The 22,825-nt window shown below is 42.8% G+C and overlaps 1 protein-coding gene across 2 annotated transcripts in view; it reads left to right on the top strand.

The window, feature by feature from the left end:
* Positions 1-22,825, top strand: part of ADAMTS17 (ADAM metallopeptidase with thrombospondin type 1 motif 17) — a 191,336-nt gene that overhangs the window by 104,615 nt on the left and 63,896 nt on the right. For both annotated transcript variants that reach the window (XM_075100679.1, XM_075100680.1), the window contains exons 11-14: positions 6,370-6,471; positions 8,189-8,334; positions 13,398-13,564; positions 16,159-16,286. In XM_075100679.1, the coding sequence (XP_074956780.1) occupies positions 6,370-6,471; positions 8,189-8,334; positions 13,398-13,564; positions 16,159-16,286 (543 nt within the window). The remainder of the gene's footprint in view (positions 1-6,369; positions 6,472-8,188; positions 8,335-13,397; positions 13,565-16,158; positions 16,287-22,825) is intronic.

Below are 22,825 nucleotides of genomic sequence, written 5' to 3'. Positions count from 1 at the left end.
ATTTTTTGTACTGTTCTACAAGAAAAAGAGTAGCACCGGAAACTAGTTAACTCTCAAGGACCATTTCCTTAAGAGTTCTTTAGCTGTCAAGGGCCATTTCCTCAAGAATTAAAACAATCTTGTTGATTTTACACACTCGTGTCTGATGTTAGTGACTTTCCACTCACAGAAGTTTTGATGAAGAGGCCCTTCATTGAGTTAATGGAGCTACATTGACGAAAAAAACTAATCCAAAGGGGAATCAACTCCAAATTTGTTTGTTGGCTCCAAGTGGGCAGGTTATCGGTCCTGCTCGTCTAAAAAGTGTAATGTCCACATGTGTTTTCTATGTTCTGGAGAAACAAGGTGATCACCACAGAGTGAAAACAAGGAAATGTTTTTAAGAAACCTTTTCTAGTTGCATCTAAGAAGATCATATGATTGTTTTTTATAACACAGGTTGAGAGGCTTTCTGTCCAACAGTAAAGGCATCCATTCTGCTTCATCATTAATGAATAAAATGACACATAATAAATTTATGGGGTTGTGGCCCAGTTTTGTTAATATCAGTAGTGGCTATCAACTGCTGCCTGAATATTCTAGGATAGGCCTTGTAGTTCTTTATTAAGCCCTCCCTTGACTTTTGGATCAGGTCTGTCATGTGGACAGATAGATATTTCCACTATTGGACCTACGACTTGTTCCTTGGAATATAGGCTCTAGGAAAAGTCAGCAGCTGGCCACTGATGCGTGTTTCCAAGGCCACAGTTACCTTGTCTGGGGCAGTACACGGCTCCTTTTCTAAAGTGCCTTCCAATTTTACAGGATTCAGATTTTCAGCTCTTTTCATCTAGTTTTCAACAGCAACAGGCTTCATCAAATAGCAGTGGCACACAGCGGTGCTCGCCTACCTTGTGATCCATTGTAGATTGTCATTTGTTTATGAACCCAAAATTAAAGACAGTGACAGTGTGGAAATTGAGGTCATTGTTTTTCTCACCTTGTGTAAAGAATTATTCCTCAGAAGCATGTTGTGAGGCTCCAAGAACATATACACAGTGTTTGAAACAGGAAAGCGTGTGTACATTGTGTGTTCGTTGTACTTAATAGGTGTTAATTAGAATTCTGTTTATAAGCATGCTTTCTCTCATGGTTAGCTATATGCCAAGCCAAAACCTTGGCAAAATAAGAGAGATCTGATACTTTGTTGAAAGCCAGCCTATTTATAAGCGTGCCTGTGTGTTATGTGGTCTCTTACTCCTCTTCCTTAAGGATATTTACTCTTTCTAAGTCCTTCTTCATAATCGCCTCATTTTGACAGCAAAATTGGTTTCATGGTGGTTTAATTCTGCTGCTAGAAATTAGAGGTTCCTCTTTCCAGTGGAAAATAAGCAGCAGGAACAAATTCATTCTCAGGAGAAATAAGTGTTTCTTTTTTTGGATGAATCCAAGGTGAAGGAGTGAGTATGTAGGGAAGGAATTAGCTTCTGTTGAGTTGTTCCCTGGTGGGAAGGATAACTTTATTCATTGGATTCTCTTTATGCTTTGGGGAGTTGGAAGCTCCCCTGTAGGTAATAATCTGAGGCTTTGAGGCAGAGGAGCATTGCGAGCCCTCTCTTCTTCCTGAGACCATATGAGGTCATCGGGCAGAATCACGCTGATTTTAGTATCAATGGTGATGCAACAGCTAACCCAGAAACAGGCAGACTCTAGACTTACTGCCTGTGGGCAAAGAGCTGGCTGGATTAATTCTGGCTTCTGGCTTCTCCTCCTTTCCAGCTGCAGCACTGAGTTAAAGAATCTAAAATAGATTGCTTCCCTAGAGCCGCACGTGCGTGGTCATAGCGCTTCACACGCTGCGAGTCGGTGCTGGCACATGTGTGGGATGGAGTTACACGTAAGGTAAACACCGTCTTCAGAAACAGTATGTCTTGTGAAAAACTGTGAAAAGCTGTGAAAGGTGGGAAGGCCCACAGCCAGACATGTTCCTGAGAGTATCCCAGGAGTTGTTCCTGTTTTTAGCCTGAAGTTTAGCCAGGCTCAGTGTGAGCCTGCGGCTGTGACACTGAGCAGAGGACTGCAGAGCTCCAAGCGCATTTTTGCTTGTCTCCCAGCAGACTTTCAGCAAGACGCTTAATTCCTTTCTGTTCCTCATCTTCCTACCTATAACAGAGGGACAAAGCTTCCTTTATCTCCAAGCTCCCAGGAGTCTGTTTAGATTGCAAGTTCTCTGAGGAAGAGAAAACATCTGGCACAGTAAGGCCCCTTTCTCAAATAGATGCCGTTATAATACCTATAATCGGAAGCGCTGTTCACCTGCCGAGGAGATATCTCCTAGCTTGGGAGTTTCTGGACTGTGACCTCTCTTCAGGACTGGTTTCTAACAGCTGTGCAGACAAATTATCCTATCTTCCAGGCATTTTTGAGAGTCTAAAATTTGCACCTTTATTAAAATTCCATTTTTATTTCCATTTTAAAACTTTATTTTGTCTGTATCAATTCCTTAAGGGTTCAGTTGAACAAGCATTTAAATTAAAATAAAAAAAAATTTTTAAATACTAGTTTTCAACAACCATCTCGCTTTTTTAAATTTTATTTTGCTCTTGGAAATATTTCAAGCTGGGAGCTGATCCAAAGAGGACCTTTCCCCACAGACAGTTTCAGCAAATAATATTTTTCCAGTAGAAAATATCTATCGTTGGAAAATCCTAACTGGCACTTTTTGAATGCTGGTGGGAGGACTTCGCAGGCAGAGACCTGCCTTCTGAAAGCTGGTTGCTGAATTTACAATTAGCAGTAATACGCTCTTTTGATGGCTTTCTCTATATCAGATGGCAGTTTCTATATCTATATAAGTTCTGAACTGCCACTCATATACAAGCAACCTCCGTTCAAGTCCTGCCATCTCTCACTTTGATACTTCTCCACAAAGCTGGGTATTTAACTATTTAAAAAGTCAGTCACTGAGACTGGTGAGCTACAGGACTGTTTAATGGGGAATTTTGTCTGGGTTTCTATTGTAGCTGAGGAGGATATACGATCTCTTTTGAAATGAGCTATTAACATGATAAAACATCTTGGGAACATACAATACCAAAGCTGACGGTTTAATCTTTGCTGGGGTATCTGAATGCTGCATTAAATACAGGGGACTGCACTAATGAGTGTTTGAGCTTTGTAGTGGTATGGCACTAGAACACAGAGCTGAAGCGCAGTTACCAGATTTTTCTGTAACTGTTTCCTGAAATATGCTTTGCATTTAGTGTTCGGAATCAAACACAGGGATACTATAAAAATCCTATGTTTTCCATACCTCAAAGATGGGAAATTTCAGAAAGGTTGGTGTTGCTAAGAGAGATTTTACCTTTATTTTTCTCCCTAGAAATATATGCACGTGAGAGCATATCTGTGTATATGTGTATATATATGCACAAACATATACATATACATATATACACACATACACACAGGTATGTGAGTATTTGCACCCTCTGTACCCTCGGCTGGGCTCAGTTCTGTACTCCTGCTGGTACAGACACACCTGTCTGAGGTTATCTGTGCCCATTGCTTCCCTCAGGCCCGGCTCATACCTGGGCACGTTAGGTGCCTTTATCACCTTCCACATTCTTGCGGGCTATGAAGGAATTCTGGTTGGCAACCAAAATTGTACAAAAAGCTGCTTCATTTTTATGACTTTCTGTTTCCACCAGCCCTCTTCCTCCTCCCAGTTTTACATCAAAGAGGAGAATTTAACCCTGACTGATTTACATGCAGCTTACGATCCAGGGACTTGAAGCTGAAGCTTAACAAATACTGGCCTTGCATAATGCACAGATATTTAGCAACGGTGCTCTTCTGTGTCTAGAACTATTTCTTTAAGGATGTAGTGAATTCCACTACGTCTTCAGCCAGGACGTCTTTCTGACAGAAAGCAGAAGCAGAGGGTTTCCTTCTGGAATCACGGGGCAAAATTTCTGTCTGGGTCATTCCAGAGATCAGGCTGGAGGGTTTCTTATCACATTCTGCTCTGAACCTTTGTGGTTATGTGTAAGAGAGGGGCTGAAGCCTAGAAAAGTGAAAATACATGCTACCTCCACCCTTCATCTCTGAAGCTTCCCTTCGTTTTATGTATCAGTATTCCCCAGCCACAGTTTGAAAGGAGGTGCTGATGGTGCTTTCACAAGATCACTGTCTGCAGTCATCAAGGGAGAAGAGACAGCCCAGGCTGTCAATTAATTCCTGACCTTGGCTTAACAGTAACAACATTTATAAGTCATCAGTAGAATAATTTGTAGTGGCAAAGAAACTTTTAGAGCCTATAATGTTCATAGGCTGCCTTTAACTATGTCCTGCAGCTACATGTAGCGTGTCCTGCCACTCCAGCTAGAACCTCCTATGGTACCTTCCACTGAGGTCTGTGACATGCCTTTAACATATCTTAACTGTTTTGGATCCTTTTTAATCATTCCTATGTGTAGTTTTAACATAAAGAACCATCACCGTTAGATCCTAGTGAGTTAAACCAGGTGCAAGGGTGCTGTAGCTTTGCAGCTGGGAAAACAAGCGTCCTCTCAGAGCTCTAAGTTTGGCATTCGGGAAGAAGCTTTTTCAGTTTACATGGTTTATCGCCTAGATTAGCGTTCTTTCTGTAACACTTGTGGACAGTTAATTGATGTACTTTTTGATTTTAGTCCTCTCCAGGGAAGGTGGGGTTTTGAGAATCTGGGAGTTGCGATGTGGAACAATTGATTTCTCAGTAAGCTCTGAAATCTCTGGCTTGTGAATTCTTCAGCCTCAGTATACCTATCTGTAAAACAGTATGTGATGTCCTTATGGCTAATTGGTGGTTAAGTGCTTTCGGAGTTCTGGGTAAACCACTAATTAGTCACAGTCATTTAGTCAAAATTACTAAAGTCTGATATTTTCCCATATGCTCTATTAGTTCAGGGAAAATGTCTTGAAAATTTGTTGATTTAGGCTTCCCTGGTGTATTTGCTGTTGTTTGTTTGACAATGACTTTCTGTGTTGTGGTTAATACAGATGTTGCTGAATTGTGCCGTCTGCTTCTAGTTTTTGTGAACGTTCTTTTGGTTTAAATAGTGCAAAATCCTCTTTCCAGAAAGAAATGTAGAGATAAAACTGGATGCAGATACTGCTGCGATAACTATTTTGTTTCAGTATGTTCTACATCATCACTCTTGGTATTGGGATTTATCTCGTCTGCACCCTCTGCTGTACAGATCCATTTTATATAGACATACCAACGTGCATGTACACAAAACACACGCATCCACGGTCTCTTACATTACATTGTGAAAGAACCATAAGGTTGAAGTGTGTTGACTCAACTGTTTAATGAGGTGCAATAAATCTTGACAAGACCAGCTGGCACTTGAGTCAGGCTTCTCATCTTTTTACCATTACATCGAAACGTGAACAATAGTGGAAAGAAATGTAACTCTTCTTTTTCTTTTTTTGGTACTCAGATCTGTAGCACTGTATTGAAATCATCCACTTTCATGTAATGCAAAGCACTGTAAAGCACTGTGGATGCTGTGGAAAATGTTAACGATGTAAAGGCCCCTTTTCCTGGTTCTTTTTCTGAAATTCTGAAAATGTTATTGGTCTGACAGCTCATGCAAGTGTGGCCAGCATTAATGTCCCTGCAACACACACTGGCTGAGCAGAGCAACAATGTTGAGTAATGATACCCAGAATGTGTTTCGAGTCTGATAGCGAGATGTGCTGTACCTCTAGCTGCTCTTGCCCTCGCATCTCACTCTTCACCTTCTCTAGCACACTGGTCTCCAGCAGCTGCTTCTCGCCACCAAACCTTTACTGACTTTGCCCCTGCTTGTCACCAAGTTCCTCCTCTGCTGCATGGCACACCATGAAAACCTTTCCCCCTCATTCTGCCTTAAGATCTTCTCCCAAGGGGCGTTGCTGGCTGATTATAGCTACCACCAGATCCAGCAGGGCTGACTGCGTTTCATCATGCTTAGTTACTTGAGCATCTTTTTTAAAAACACAAGTAATTAAGCAGCTCGGACATCTAAGCATGTGTCGTGGTTCCAAAGCACCCATCTTGGCCTCCCATAAAGGATTCCTTTTTAATGGACCAGATTTATTCTTGTGAAAAGAAAGCTGTTTAAATAATGCACTTCTTGTTTTGGGTGGGTTTTGTTCCTGACAATGGCATCCATCAACCTCTTTTATGTTCTCAGCCCCACCACTTAATGCCAATCTATCCTTAAAAAATAATTGCTCCAAAACAAACCAGATGCCTCTGGGTTCACTTGAGAAAGGCTGCCTGAGCTTTGCAGTGTATCCCATAATGACAGCTGACATCTCCAAAAGTAATAACTGCACCTCATTGCTTTGTGATTACAGCATTTGATGTGTGCTGGGCTCTGGTGCCTGGTGGAAGGAGATACATCCTGTAAAACAAAGTTGGACCCCCCTCTGGATGGCACCGAATGTGGCGCAGACAAGGTAATCAAAATGCTCGGTAGCAGTCAGTTTGTTTTTTGCAGCATTGTCTGTGGAATAATGTTTCCAAGATGTTCAGTATTTACCATAAACCCATAATTTTTTACTGATTCTGCTACAGAAACTGCTCAATTAACAGCTGGATTGGGTTAAGTCTCCCCGATTTTATGTTACGTGTATTTCAGTAGCCTCTGGAGACCTCAGTAGTCAAGTTCTTGTGGTCTAGGCATTCTACAAACACGGCAGGAAAACCCCATGCCTCACTCCGCTAGGTGCACAAGCTGAGTACCCTGCGAGTCCTGTTAGGTAGTAGCTCACTCCTGTCACTTCTGTTCATCGCTGCTGGTGGTGTTTCATGAGTGAGGTGTTTTTTTCAGGGTAAGCTAAGGTACCAGCGTTCTTGGCTATGTCTGAGGTAGAAAGAGTGGAGAGCATTTAGGCTGACATTTGGGGAGTGGAGAAAGATGGGGAAAGAAAAAGAGGCTACTTGAAAAACTTTATAGTTCTAAATATACTTCTAAAAGCTCAAAATGTGTTCAGCTCAAATGCAGTGACGTTCAGTTATTTTTGAAGTATCTTTAGCTGTACTGCATGTGTATACTCAGATGACCGAGTCATATATGGACTTTCCAGAATCCAGGTCGATGTAGCAAATTGCTGCAAGAAACACACAATAAACTCTCAGATTAGTGGATCTCCCTCCAGTGAAAACCACCATTCCAGTAACTGGCTTCAGTGCCATAAGGGTGGGAGTTACTGAGGCCCAGCTGCTGCCTCCCAGCTGACCTACTGCGCTAACAGAATTTGACTTAAGCCAACATGTTTGGCCTCTGGAACGGGCTGTTTTAGGTGGTACGTGGTTCATAAATGTGTGTGGTTGATTCTCCCAGTGCAGCTGATAACTCGGTAGGCTGCAAAAGAACTTGACTGGCTTGGTAACTGCCAGCCCTCTACTTGCTAGTTTTGGATTCTAAGATTTATTGTATGGTGTATGGTTGGGGAGGTAAGAAAGGGTAAAATTAAAAAGTTTGTTACTAAAATCAAAGATTAAAGACCTTTTCTTTGCTTGCAAATAAAGAGAAACAATGACAAGAAAAGCCGGGTCCTGGAAAGCATGACAAGGAAAGGGAGACAAAAGATTTTTAGATATATGTTTTTCTAACTGCAGGAGTCCTGGTGATTCTTTCGTAAGGCTGCTTAGCAGCGCTTACTGTATCATATCCTGGACAGAGCAGGAGAATAGGCCAAGTTTGCTGCTTGGTCAGGAGCCAGCACAACCTATTAGAATCAAAGGTTGTTTGGAGCTTTGGCCAAGTTATGTCCAAAATACCTCAATTATTTTGAGCACACTGGGAAAACTGCTGATGAAGACATTGCTTCGGGGTATAATTTCTTGGACTTGGTTTCTGTGGAGCGTGTGGCTTTAGGTCTTAGCACTTAAATAATTATCTGCTTTATAAAGCAAGGGGATCAATTCTGTGATTATGTTTTTTTAATGACAGAACTCCCTTCAGGGGTTCGTTGAGGGTGACGCTTAAATTTCTGTGTTCCACCCCCTCCCTTCCTCCTCCTCCCACCGCCGTCTCACTGAAGCCTTGAATCTCTAGAAACTTAAACATGGACTTGTAATCTCTCAGACATCCTTTTAAGTCCACCTGTGCAGGAACATTTGCAAGATCGGTGCTTCTTTCCAGCCTGTGCTAACACAACTGTGTTTCAGTGGTGCCGAGCTGGGGAGTGTGTCAGTAAAACCCCCATCCCTGAGCATGTTGATGGAGACTGGAGCATGTGGAGTCAGTGGAGCATGTGCAGCCGGACGTGTGGCACCGGAGTGCGATTCAGACAGCGGAAATGCGACAATCCCCCGTAAGTCTTCACATCATGCTGATTTCTTTTTGCATGTAGCACTTAGACAACCCTTGCTACAAGAGTACAGGGAAGAAATGGGCAGCAGTGCTGTGCAGAAGACATGACAGGTTTCTTGTTCACAAGCAGCAAGGACCAGGTCAAAATCCTGGAGTGGCTCAGGGTGAAGCAGGTTCTGTGGAAGTGACTTGAAGGGTTACCATTGGAAGTGGCCCATTGCAATGGTTCAAACATAGATACAATTGAATTAAAAACGTGTGGTTTGGCGGAAAAAAAGATGCTGTGTTTCCTCTCCAGTACTGCAGCGAATGAGGAGGGGTTGATCTGGATCTACAGACCAAACTGGGCCAATATGTCTTAGAGATCAGTTTTGCAGGGAGTGCTGGCTCTGGGCTTGGGAAGCGATAGAGTGGCTGACGGTGCTCATAGTGTCATATAGCTGTGTTGGTAAAGCACCCTGAGATATTCTGTACATCAGGATGTCCTGCATATGGAAAGGAAAGCTTTCCTGCATGCAGGGTGCAGTGGGTGCTGTTTAGCTCCTGCACAGTGACTACAAATAAGCCTATGCTCTCTGCGTGGGCTTGCATTTTTTTCTGATTCAGGAAGAAGTCTAAGTGATGTTATCTCCCACGTGCCATCCTTCATCCCTCAGGTCAATCGAGGCACATCTGGAAGTCATCTTTTCTCATGGGAGGCCTGAACAGGTTACCATGGTGGCCATTTAACTGACCACCCCCATTTGTGTGCATTATAACCTCTGAGATGAGTGAGGGTGCTCACAATCTTGAGAGCAGCCCTCCAAGTGGTGTATCTCTAGCTCTATTCATATTTTAAGCTTTTCTCCACAGACAAAGCACAGGTAACTTTTCTTCTTAAATAGGGGCTGAAATTCTGGCTAACCACATAGGCACTTGGAAGACATGCCTAGATGATGGGTAGGCACATACTGGCTGCTGCTGAGCTGTATTCATGTGCAAAGGATATTTTTGTTTATTCCTCTCCTTAAATAACACTGAACTGCAATTGCATGTCTATTATGTCCAGGCTTGATTTTAACCAGCTCATTTTCCTGAACGAGGGACTGAGCTGGTTTCTTTGCTGTCAGCTACAAAAAGTCTCTTTAACCACAGTGCTGACCAAACCTAAATCCATTCATCATCATTCCTTAAATTACAGGAAATGCTCCTCCAAGATTGCACACTGATTTTAAAATTCTCTTGCTTATATACATTCTTGGCTGGGGATAAACACGTGATCTTCTTTTGCTTCAAATTCCTGGCGTCAGCCCATTCCTGCAGCTGGTTTATTCACTGTCCAAAAATATTGGCTAAGGGATTTATCTTTTATTTTATGTATATTTGGTCTTGGGATTTTTTTTAAACTGGAATCTCTACTCCTGCCAGCTGACTTTTCAGCCTGTGGGACTATCAGTATTTTTAAACCAGTTGCTTCACTGTTTGATTTGGGTTTTTTCTCTATGTAATTTCTCTGAGTATTCGCATGCATTGCCTCCAAATGCTTGTAAGGCAGTGTCCTGAGCCAGTTTGCACGTGCAGACTTTTGAGTTGTAATGCCTTGTGTTCCTGTCTCAGCTTTGGACTGTTGTTGTACAGTGGGATTGAAGAGAAAATCACTGGCTTAAACAGAACATCAGAATGAGATCCCCACCCCTTCTCCAGTCCCCTCTTGTCATGTAAAAGGGTCACAGTGGTATAAATGGGCTTTGATTTCTTCAGTTCCATTAGTGGGTGGATTCTCTTGGCGTAAGTGTAGTGGAAGATGGCCGTGAAGTTGTCTACCAGGAGATCTCGCACAGTCACTGTTTCAGGCATGCGTCAGGGTGGGCTTGAATTATACTGCTTGTTGGAAATCCCAGGCAGTGCTAGAGCCCATATTATACAGGGCTTGGGACCTGGGATTACAGGTGTCTTTCCCTTCAGATTCTTTTGCAGAATCTGATAGAGATGATGCCCAAAGTCTTGGCCTCAGCATTTGGAAAGGTGGAAGGGAGACAAGGATGAAGGCACAAAACTGGAGTGAAGCAGGAAAAGAAAGGTATATGAACAAGAGCCAGGTAACAGTTTGTGGGAGACCAGAGAGAGTGACTATCATAATTTTTCTTCATCTTCCATGACGAAAACCCTCATTTTCCTGTTTAAATGTGCCAAGAGGCCTGTAATACTGAAATACTGTTACACGGGTCAGTTAAATAAAAGATTGCTGTCAGTAATCCTGCATTCCCTACCCAAACAGTAACAGAGCAGAACACAATCAGCATGACAGAGCTATGTCTTGTCCATTTCGTTGACTGCCTGTCCATATCTGTTTATCTGCTTGTTCCTAAAACCCTTGAATAGATACTGTATATTCCTCTAGTGTTTCACTAGAGTTAGCATAATAGAAAGCACCAACATAATACCAAATAAAGTATGATGCTGTTGGACAGAGGGGAGCTGAGGTGGGAAGGTCTTGTTGGGTATATTATTTTTTGTTGGATTACTGGGAGTAGAAACATCCTCCAGATCTGTAGGATGCTCTGTTGTTTTGTGGCTGATGAGATGAGTGCATCCAACTCCTTAATTTTGGGACAAACTACATCAGGAGGACGCAGATCGTTTTACTCCCTAATTAGAAAGGGAAGACAGGTCAGGCTGCTGAAGGGCCAAGCAGAGGAGTACAGGCCAAAAGGCGCTGCGTTCCTGCAGCTCCCACTGCCCCGGAGTGGTGGGTCCTCAGGAAGTCTCTGTCTCCTACTTGATTTGGCTGTTAGTTTAGTATTGCCAGTGACCATTATTACCAACAGCGAGAGCTGCTTGCTTCCAGTCTGCATTGGCAAACTCGCAGAAAGTCCCTCGCAAGTTCATGACATGTTAAGATTAAAGCCAAAGCAGCTGCTGATGAGCACAGTAAATAGCAGTCCTGCTGTGTCTCCTGTTCCATGGCCATCGGCTCGATACCCTGCTCTCAAGAGAGCTCTCTGTTACTCTTTGGGTATTCTGACTCCTTGTTCATGCACACATAAGCGTGCACAGAGTCACATTCAATGGCCAGATCTCTTTAGCCGTAGCTGAAGTGGTGGTGCTGAAATCAAAGTTGGTGTATCTGATGTCTTTGTGGGAATGCAGTGTTCACATGAGATGAAGCCTGTGTCATGGTTTTAGTCATCTGGACTGAGTGTCTGTCTCATCCAGTCTAAGGCAGCAGACACAATCCTCCCAGAAGATTTCTGCATCAGTCTCAGCACATCTGCTGCCTTGCACGTGTCCGGCGCAGAAAAGAGGTGTGAGCAGTGCAAGCGGGCGTCTGTTCAGGCTGTTCTGGTCACCCTCTGTGATGTTACAGTGTCATTGGAGATCAGCATTTCCATTAAAAAAAAAAAACCAACCCAAAAACACTTTCTGAGATTAATGGAGCTACTGTAAAAATTTGGTCCAGGCTGAAATTTGGCATAAAGCGCTTCTATGCAGAATCAAACATTTCTGTTGCACCAAATGCTGAATTCATCAATTCCAGCACAGCTAGGAAATCAAAGACCCAGTCCTATAGCCAGCATGTAAGTGCACAGGGCAACTTGTGCTGGGACCACTGACACAGATAAATGATATACAGTGAGGGCCTTGGTTTCTAATTAGCTGAGTGATATAACCTGATGTTCGTTGCTCTTCTGGGAGGGAGGGGGGAAGAAGCTTTTGGAATGAACTGCCATACTGCTAAAAACTGGAATTTGGCTGGAGTTGCCTTTTATAGCCATCTGTTAAAGAAAAGTAAGAAGATGACTTTATCCCTCTTTGCTGATTACAGCTGGGGGATAGGTGTGTGACAAATTCAGGAGAGTATCAGCAAGTAGCTAAAGAAATTAACTGTTAGGATGGCAAAGTCTTTTGCTCGCTTGGGTTTTTTGTTTGTGTTTTGTTTTGGTTTGTTTTGGAAAGAAAATACAGGCTATTGTTGAGAGTTTGCATTTTCCTTCTTCTCTGGGGAATCATAAATAAGAATAAATAGATTTTGCAGGTGCTTAATCCTGATGTTGGATTAGTGGCCTTTCCTGCATGTTTGAAAAACAAATGTGTAAAATGGTGTGGTTTTCATGGATGCAGATTATCTGCTGTACAGACTTTTTTTCTGGACACCCTACTTACCGTACAGGCTATAGCTACTTCTATGTTATTTTCGTTTCAGACTGCTGAAGACAGAACCTTAGAGCACGTGTGCTGTGTCCCCATTGTTAGGAGTGTTTGAGGCAAGGGGCAAAGCGAATGGTGGGAAGAGAAAGGTGAAACATTCCAGGTTGTCTGCCTCTGCCTTGGGTATTTGGTGTGGTCCTGGGCACAGTAACGTCACCATGGTGCCATTAAGAATATAAATACTTAATTTTGGTATTTGTGATGGAACCACAAATTATATTCTGAACTGCCTGGCTGTGCAAATAGAAATAATACTTAGACTTTAGGTGTCATGCTCAGCACACCTTCCAAAACCGAACCCTCACAAGTCACAAGCTAAGAAACTTGTCCCAGTTCACAGGAAGAGTTAGTCAGAGCTCAGACCTGTTGTCACGGCAGAATCCAAAGTTTGGGAGTGCCTCCTCCATCTGGAAATAGGTTAAGGCAGGAGTAGATTGCTGTGGAAGTCAAAGAAGAAATATAGGTCAGCAGTGCAAAATTAGTCACATCCCTTGGTTCATGGTCAGAATTCAAACAGCTGAACACTCCATATCTTCTTAGAAGGCTGCTTCGTGCCCACAGGTGAATAGCATTTTGGATTACCTGTGTAGGCAGCTCCTAATCATTGATCTATGTATGGGATACTAAAAAGAACATGCTTCTGAAGTACTCCAGAGCATCTGTTATGATAAGCCAACTCTAGATCCAGAATAGGGCTTGAATAATTTTCTGTCAGAGCCACTGAGAGCAGGCTTTGCCCTCCAACAAGGAACATCTGAGAGGAAGGATCCTTCCTGCTATTTCAAGAGTTGCCTTGGACAGGGAAAAGTAGGCGAAGGTGTGCCTATGAGAAGTTGTGCTGTTCCTGCTGACTCTGGTCTGTCTCTCCTGCAATAGCCCGGGGCCAGGAGGGAAGAACTGCCGGGGAGCCAGCGTGGAGCACACTGTGTGTGAGAACTTACCCTGCCCTAAAGGTGTGCCAAGCTTCAGGGACCAACAGTGCCAGGCTCATGACAGATACACCAACAAGAAGAAAAGCCTCCTGACAGCTGTCATCGTTGATGGTAGGTTTTTTCATCTTCCTCTGTAATTCCTTGCTGTTCTTTCACTGCAGCTTCCCAACGCATCTTGATTTCACCTGCAAGACTCCCGTTTGTTCGTGAGAAGGCTACAGTATGCCCCCCTTAGCTACAGCTGAAAGACTGATTACAATTAGTTGTTGTTGATGATGCCCTGATGTTCTTCCAGCCTTCTTAACAGAAGATATGGAGCAGTCATCTTTTTGTAATGCTGGGGGAGAGGTGCCTTAACCCAATTCCCAGTGTGTCCGGAGGCATTTGCCAGTCAGGCAGGTGTTTGGGAATGGGAGTTTAAACATTAGAAAGGTCAAAATAATTTGGAACTGAACATTTTTGATGCATGTCAATTCTGCGCATTTCAGCACGATTGCCTATCCTACTTAGATTCCTTTAATGCTTCCTTTGCTGGATCTTGCTGTTCATCTACACTTCATCTACTTGGGGGGATATGAAAAAGGATCATAATAACGTCCTTTCTGCAGGAACAAACATCTTTCACTGCACTCTGCTGAAAAACAGACATGGCTGATTTAATTTGGTCATCTTAAAGACATGCCTGAACAGATGAGGGTGGTGTTGGAACTGATACCAGAAGACCAGACATTGGATAAGCCCTTTCCTGTGCTAGCACCGACAAATTAGGTCTGACGCCAGGACAAGCGCACAGACAGCATTTCAGTTCCCATAGCAGATCCTCCAAGAGCACAATTCCTTCAGATGCCCCAGGAGACAGGCTGGTTTTGCTTATTGTTCCGCTCTGCCCCCCTTCCCAAATAGTTTTGCTGGGTGTACGCACAATGCAGAGCTACCTCCCTGACTAATTTCAGTCACAGAAAACACTCCCAGTTTTTTCCAGGGGTCAGCTGTTTCACTCCTTTCTCCATTTCCAACCAGGAGCTGTGCATTGCTGAGGGTCCTGTAAATAGGAGAGAAAATTTTAAAAAAGCAGATGATTCAGTGATCATCTCTGATCAGTGCTGCCAGAATTAGTAGCATATCGCAGTGGGAACTTAATTCAGCCAGAAAAGGGAATATGCCATTTTTTTGCCACTTGAAAACTCATCAATCTATTGCTGAAAGATAATAGCCAACATTGTTCCTGCTATTTAGCAAAGTCTCACTCACCTGAGCCATGTTGCCCCAGTTTTCATGAACGCAAATTAGAAACCTCTCCGGCCCTGTTGCGGATCTCACAGCTGCAGAAAGAGAGGCTGTCCAGAGGTGGTCAGACTAGTGATTTCCTGCACAGGCTGCTCTTTCAACAGCTTCCCCAGCTCCTCTGTTCACTGTGCAAGTGAAATCAAAATCCAGCCTCTGCAAATTTGCTTTGCGTCAGACACAAGGCAGGGAGTTTGAACATCCACAGGATATGCCTGTAGTTCCTCTGCCAAGCAAGACAGATGGACAGAGGGCAGCTCAGCTTCACACCTGTGTCGCTGTTCCTTGAAGCAAGTTAGAGCACCCATGCAATGTTCTCCAGTACCTTTTTTCAGCATATCGAAGCACCACACTCAGAAGCGTTTCAATAGACACAGATTGAAACCAATCTTGAGCTGATCTCTGTGGTGCTTGAGCTCTGCTTACATGTACTAGTGAGGTGGGAGCCGACTGCAGGTTTTTGATTGCACTGGAAACTTAGAAAAGGCCTATGCCACTTCGCTTAATGTATTGGCAAACCTTATGTCTGATGAGGGGAGGTACTTGACTCTGCAGAACAAAACATGTGTCCATTCGAATGTCTATTTGGATTAAGTCTGTGAATAGCAGAGTCAGCTCCAAAGGAAAAACATTGCATTGCCTAAATGTCTGTTACTTAAACATAAGGCAAATGCAGTCAGCAAACCCTGACATCTGCTGTGTGCTGCCAGTTAATAATACAAATCTTTGAAAAAGCTTTTTTCCTTAACTCCTTCTCTAGTAGTAGCTTTTCCAAAGTGAGGTCTAAATATATAATACAGTGATTGCTATTAGCGTGGACAAAAAATGCAGCTTTTCTCTACTGATGTATTTCAAATTAGTTTGGGGGTTCTTTAGATATTCTAGCAGCATAGTTTGCTGACAGAAATGTTTGTAGGACTGTAAATATCAATTTAAGGAAATAGTAGGCAATATACATGCAAGAATGCTTTAAATTTATGTATACAAGTGTTCTTACTGGCACACTGATAAAGAAGTCAGTCCATCAAGCATAGAAATGGACTGGAGAACTTGTTCTTCAGTCACTGGCTGTAGCCTGAATTTTGTCCGAGTTGCTCGCACAGTGGCTTGGTCATTCATATCAGGCTGATGAATGTTCCCTGTAACAAACATCTTCCGTTCACAAACAGATACATGGAAGTGTACTGACTAAAGCGTATTCTGTGTCTTAAAAGACCAATCTCATCAATGTGACCCTTTGAATATTAATATTTTAAAGTGGGGAAGTGACAGGCCTAATTGAAAGGCTCACGTTCCTTCAAAGATGAGAATATCAACAGATACCTTTCCAAATGCATTCATATAGGGATTGCATCACCGTTGCCTCAAACGCTTGTTCATGCTGTTCCTAAAAGCAGTTCCTTTTGTCTTTCTTTTTCCAGATAAGCCATGTGAGCTCTTCTGCTCTCCGCTGGGGAAGGATTCCCCTGTGCTGGTGACAGACAGAGTCCTCGATGGTACTCCATGTGGGCCTTACGAGACCGACCTCTGTGTACATGGCAAGTGCCAGGTGGAGTAACTTTCTGTTATTTCATTTGTAGTGTTATGTGTAGTCTGAGGCAGCTGTGTAAATCCTAGAAGAACAGGCATGCACGTTGGCGGCTAGGAGGCTGTCACTGAGGTGAGAGGACAACCGCCTTTTATAAGACCCATTGCAAGCGCTCCACAGCCCTGCGTCTTGGTCTGAGAATTATGATGAATGCCCAAGGTATAAGATTATTACAGAACAGCTGGGAATGTTCAGTGATCACATTTGCTTGCGTGTAGTCAGTAAATGGCTTGGGTGGAAAGGGGCTTCTGTGAGGGGAGCAGATGGGAGCAGAAATCTGGCTTGTGTAACTGCTCCATTTTGGCTATTAGAGGAATCGCTGAAAAACACTGGTGCTGCAAACTGGATTGCAAATTATCACTAGCCTGTTACAGGTGTTACATTGCCAGCATCATGATGCTTTTCAGGTCTACCTGGTTCCTGCCTAGAAATATTGAGGAAGATTTTCAATACTAGTTTCTCCCTGGCTCCTGCAGCTGTATGAGCCAGTAGCTTCCTCTGTGTGATTTTTCTTGACTGTATTCTGTACAATGCTAAGGTGAGTTACTGTAGGGGCCCATCAAAACCGCTTGAAAGGCCTGTTTCCCTTGCAGTAAGAAAAAGGTTCCCTTCCTCCTACAGACTAGGTTTTAAAGCTCCATACAATAGATAATATAGGTTTAAAGGAGAAGATCCTGCAGCCCAAAGGACAGCCCAAGGCAGTTTTCTATTGCCTCTCATCTGCATTGTCTTGCTTGGGTCATGCAAAGAGCAAACCAGAGAGAGTGTAGGGTAGGCTTCCTTCTACTGTACAACAGTGGGACAATCAATGTCTCCTTTGTTGTCCCTGGATGGACTGTCCAATCCCTCAACATGCTTGTTTCCTTCTGTCTCCGGTCAGACAAGTCAAGAATGCAAATGAAGAGGACTCTGTTCAAGGGTCTTCACATTTGGTTCCCTTTTCCTGGACTGAAGGTGTGATGGCCTAGAACCGTTGCAGTGATTATTTCTGTCTAGCCAAATTACATATGGAACCAAAATTAGGTGTGAGTGATATTTGTAATTCAAGTCTTCATGGTTTGCTGGGCAGTGAGACAGTTTGTAACGCAGCACATTGAACATTTAGAGAGGCCATCCCTCAGAGCTGGTATTTCAGATTCTTTGGAAATTTAGCGGAGTTATGCAGAGCCAGCCTAACCGGAGATTTAAGGTTTGGACAAGGAAAGGGAGACAAGAAAATGTTTATTTAAAGATCATAAATTAGAGGAAGTCCTTCGGAATGGATGCTCCTAGCAAGGTGTCACAGTTGGATTCAAGCCGTTTGCCAAGGACACTATGACCAGGGCAGGCACTTACTGGTTTTTCTCTCTCCTAATCATGTAGCATGTGTTCAAAGGTTGCTACACACACGTCAGTGATGTGAAAGACAGTTGAGGTGGCTACTGCAACGTTGCCAGTGCTGGATTCTTCCTGGTAGTTCTCCCACTAAGTTTATCCTCATCTAGATTTGTATCCTATGCCAGGAGTTCCTCTTTTCAGTATTAACTGGCCTATTGTATCCACCAGAAGAGCTTTCTAGCATCACCCTTTATTTCCACTGACCTCACTGGAGATAACGCTGGTTTGATCTGGGGGCACAAGGCACACCAAATCGGGCATTATTATCTGTAAGCAGTGATTAAGCACTACCGATTTTTATTGCTTTGAGCCTTCCAGGAAGGAAGATAGATGAACACGATATTCACCTGAGTGTAAGAGAAGCTTTGGGGGCATAATGGAGCTTTACTAATAGCAATGCAACAAGATAAGTGAAAAATCTTTGATTGGATTGAATTTTGCACTTCTGCGGGAGACACTTCCCACTGTCTCCTGCCAAATGCTGCAGAAGAGGCATGTTTAATTCAGTCCTCCTAATTTACTCAGATGAAGAATCTGAACGGCAAGTTGCTGGGGAGCCAGCGCAAGTTGGACTCTTTATACGCTCTTTAATACAAAGTGCTTTGCATAGAGCCAGGTTCATGGTACATCCCGAGTTACTTAATTTCCCCCTGTTTTCAGCTGTATCTGAAAAAACTAAAAAATCCATTAATAACCTTTTATAGTAAGGCCAGCTGTGCACCTCCAACTGTGTGCCATTGACCATTACACAGGGCTGGCTGGCTTTACTGCTCCAAACATTTGTATCAGCCACAAATGGTAAATCAGACATTATGGCAATGTACGTTTTCTTCTTCCAGAGAGGAGCAGTAGCCAGCTCCCTTCCAAATGAAAACCTTTATGAGCACAGAGCTTTGGAGGTACATCATGAAAAGCAAATTGCACTCTAAGTCGGGGGCAACTGCCTTTAACTGTGCAGAGAGGTGATGACAGCTGCAGAACATTCAGTCCATTTGCATCTGGCTGAGAGAAAATGCAAAATGATCAATTCAAGCTGAGCAGATTTGAAAGTCTTGTGAACTCATTTATAATACTCTTCTGCCTTATATGCAGTTCAGCACTGAGAATTGCCATATGTGACTATGTACCCCATTTGCCACAGATACTTGTCTAGCTAGCTGCCTATTAAACCAGTTTAATTGGCATATTTATTTAATTACTCTTCTCCTTATTTCTTTACCCAGTGTAGACAAAGCCTGGCAACAGGCATTGCAGGGGGCCTGGAGAAGACAATAAGTGCTGAAATCAGAGGGTGGTATTACTGTTATTTATTTTCTTGTGTAATCCTAGTTAAAGGCTCTCAAAGGCAGGAATGACACATTGCCTGTGTAACAGACAAATTAGCAGTAACCATTGCCTGCGAACATCTAGTCCAGGAAATGTAATAGCTCTTTTCCCTTCAGTGGTAGAACTCCTAAATGAAACTTATGCATCGTTGTTGGATGATGAATGAGTGTCGATGATCATGGCAAAGAAAAAACTGTTCTTGCAAGGAGAGGGGGGTTGTGAGAAGGGAAGCAGGGATGGATTCTTTGAAGCCTCAAAATACCCTAACTGTATTTGGGCACTAAGGGAGGAGAGTTTTCTTTCAGTTGTACTTTGTGAACTTATTACAGTTTCATTTTAAAGCCATGAGCTGAGCTCCAATCTAAACAGTGTGAATGAAGCCTTTTGGTGTCAGCCTCGCTATCCCTGAAGCAAAATCATCATAAGCAGCGGCATCCCTGTATTTATCACTTACACCTGAAGGCAGCTGGAGTGAGTAAACTTGGTTAATACTTTGGTCGTGCACAGAAGCACCAGAAAGCAAAGTCAGCCCTAAATTTAGCGTAGGGGTTCCTAAGTAACCTAGACCTTTTATAATCTTGCTCCTTGTCTTCGAGACAAATCATAAGGTCTTCATTCAATTTTGTCCTGTCCTTGTTTATTAGAGTTATTTTTGAGGCTGAACATTTCCTTCTTGATAGTGATAGAAGTTTGCCAGAATGATGACAAAATAAAAGCTATATAAGGGCTTCAGGGGTTGGTCCCAAAAATTGAAGCAAGTGTTATAAAGTTGGGTCTTTAGAAGAAAAACTGTAGAGTTACGAGAAATGCACTTATCCATACCATCTTCTGAGCAAACTATAGTCCTTGTTCAATGTGTATATAGGTCTTTGGTTTTTTCTTCTTGAAATGCATGTAGTCTTCTAGCAAGGACAATTTCTTTTCTCCTGAGATTTTTCAGAGACAGAAAATCTGTAGCAGGCTGGAGAATAAGAGCAGCCTAATGCACCTGAGGAGGAGTGTGAGTGCTCATCTAGGCTTTGCAGCCTCTCTCTTGCCTGCTTCCACAGTTTGCTTTCTCTAGCGTGGTTATTGCAGTCATGGTGAAGATGGGGAAGGACAGTGCAACCAGCAGCTCAGATTCCTTTTATTTTCTCATATTTCTCTTCAAATGACAAGTGGCTTTCAGATAGAATATTCCCTGAGGGATTTATTCTTCCTCAAGACTGTTCGCTATACGTTTCCTGAGTCAACATCCACGGAAGCAGTGCGCTTTCTAACCTCTTGCAGTTCTTCACTCTCTTTGTGCTGCTGATGTTAATAGAAAACTGCTGGCAGAAGCAGAGCTAAAAAAGGTGTCAGATGTCACACAGCAGTGGTGTGGGGAACAGACAAGCTGCTCAGCTGGTGGTTATGACGCACACGACTTTGTGCTGGTTTTTCTCAAAGGTGGATTAGTCTGAGACTCATGATAGCATGAGAACTTTCCAGTGGGGACTACAGATTGTACTTCGGGGTGTAATCTAAGGTCTCTCTGGAAAGAGAGACCTCCTGTATAGCGGGACCGGGCTAGAGATCAAGGGCAGTCTTTGCTGTGATTTAACAATTTAAGAGGTGAAGATGTTTTCGCTCTACAGTTTTCTCATGAATGTTTTGTCACGTCGTGTCTACTTTTAACTTGCTGGTGAATCCACAGTACATTCAATGATGACAAGCCACACACTAGGCTGTCCTGTACAACAGAAATATTATAGAGCGACTTTCTTCCAAGGCAACTGTCATACAGTATGAAAGGCAAGCACAAATTTGAAAATAGACACATTTTCAGAAATAGTTTTTGCAGATTGGATAGGCACTGTCAGGAGAGGGCCACAGGTCACAGAAGATAAATTGCAGTTGTCTACTGGACCTGTTGCTGGAAACAGTTTTCTACATACTCAGTACCCACTTTTTGTATTTGATTGATGCAAGTTGTGGCTTTGCCTTCTTACTTGAGTATTTTCTGTGTATTATTCATATCCCTTCATTACAAACTGTGGTACAAGATGTTCCAGGCTGGGTAGCTTGTCTCCATACAACAACTTGGCTTAACACTGTACTTTGATAAATTATTTAGTGTATGTGCACAAAATCCAGAAGGATTGTTTGAACTACAGAAACCTGATGTATAATTGTCTTTTTCTCAATTTTGGGGTCTGTAGCAATGTAATCTGAGGCCAAAAAAGAGTATCAGGGCTTTTGGCGAGTAAGGCATAGCAACAAAAACCAGGACTGTTGATATCTTACTACTTTTTAAGCGTACTTTACAGTGGGATATGAAAAAAAAAAAAAAGCCATTTCCCCCTATTTTTCTTTTATGTTAACGCACAGACAGCATATAATAGACAATTAATTGTTATCTACCTTGGAGGCTTTAGATTTTGCTTGTGGCTTGAGCAGCCAAGAATCAATTGGAAGGGAGGCTACAGATGTATCGTATACTGGTAAATGTATATTATTTTCAAATCCAGAACTGAGAAGACAGATGCATCTTTCAAAGAATAGGGACTTGATACAAAATCCTCCGGTATCTGCAGCCAGTTGGCATTTCTACAAACCAGGGCAGAGGCAGGGTGGAACCAGCTCAGAGGTGTCAGTTCAGATGAAGCAGGTTTGGAAGATTCAGAAAGGGGTAGCTACAGAAAGCGACCAAAGAACAGAAGCAAGAGTTCCTGGGATGGGAAAAGGCTTTGTATTATTTGCATGTTCGCTCATATAGCCTATGCTGCCTCCAGAACACAGGGGTTTTGCCACATAACCTTCAAGCTCTAGATGTGAAAAAGTGGTTTTCCAGAATAAGTGTATCTAGCACCCCCAGGAACTGCTAAGGGATTTAAACACAAAGTCAATGCACAAGTGCAATTGCGTACCTCATGCAGATAAGATAATGCTAATTTAAAATAGGCAGTGCATATCTCCTGTTCCAGCAGAGCTGCTCCAACACAGATAAAATCTCAAGGCTCGGGAAATCACAGGAGGGTATTTGCTGAACTACCTTCTACGTGGACTCCCATCCATCACACAAAATTTGTTGTGGAACAGATGAACTGCTGTGATTAGGGATGTAGGCTCACCCTCCTGTACAAATCCTGACCCATAATCCTCCACAAGGGCAGTCGTGTTTAAAACAAAAAAACAAGAATTCTCTTACCCTCAGATCTGAATGTCAGTTGCTCACATATGTACATTCCTGTTTCATGTGGTCCATCCCTGGAGGTATCAATGGACACTGGATATTCTGGACAAAAAATTGGCAGTGTAGATGAATCTGTCATAACCAGCGTGCTCTGTACATGATTAATTGGTAAAATGGCACATGTTGCATCAATATTTATATTTGATCCATTGAGACAGCTAGTTAGTTCAGCATATGGGAAACATTACAGTTTTGTGAGCTTACAATGTCATTTCTTACACAGGGTGGTTGTATATAACAAAAATAATTGTGTTTATGCAGCAAAACTTACTCACGCAGGCTGTATCAATTGAGCTCTTGCGCAGCCATTGAAAATGCAAATAAAAATATTGTTTAAAAATGTCCGAGCAATACAGAAAATAGTTCACACAGAAGAATCCAAATGATGTGTATTCAGAAGAGAAGAGGGGTTTTCCTATGCTGGAGCCAGCAGTGACTGAAGCTGGAAATACCACCCAATAAGCAGTATATTCGGATGTTTAATTATAAAAATGAGAAGAAGGGGGAGGGGAGGGAAAGGAAGAGTAGACTGAGATAGCAGCTCAGAGAGAATGAATTTCATGCCTTTGGCTCTGCAAACGTG

The sequence above is a fragment of the Phalacrocorax aristotelis genome, chromosome 7, assembly GCF_949628215.1.
Source record: "Phalacrocorax aristotelis chromosome 7, bGulAri2.1, whole genome shotgun sequence".
Taxonomy (NCBI): domain Eukaryota; kingdom Metazoa; phylum Chordata; class Aves; order Suliformes; family Phalacrocoracidae; genus Phalacrocorax; species Phalacrocorax aristotelis.
The sequence above is the reverse complement of the archived record's forward strand: the minus strand, read 5'-3'. Positions and strand labels throughout refer to the sequence as shown.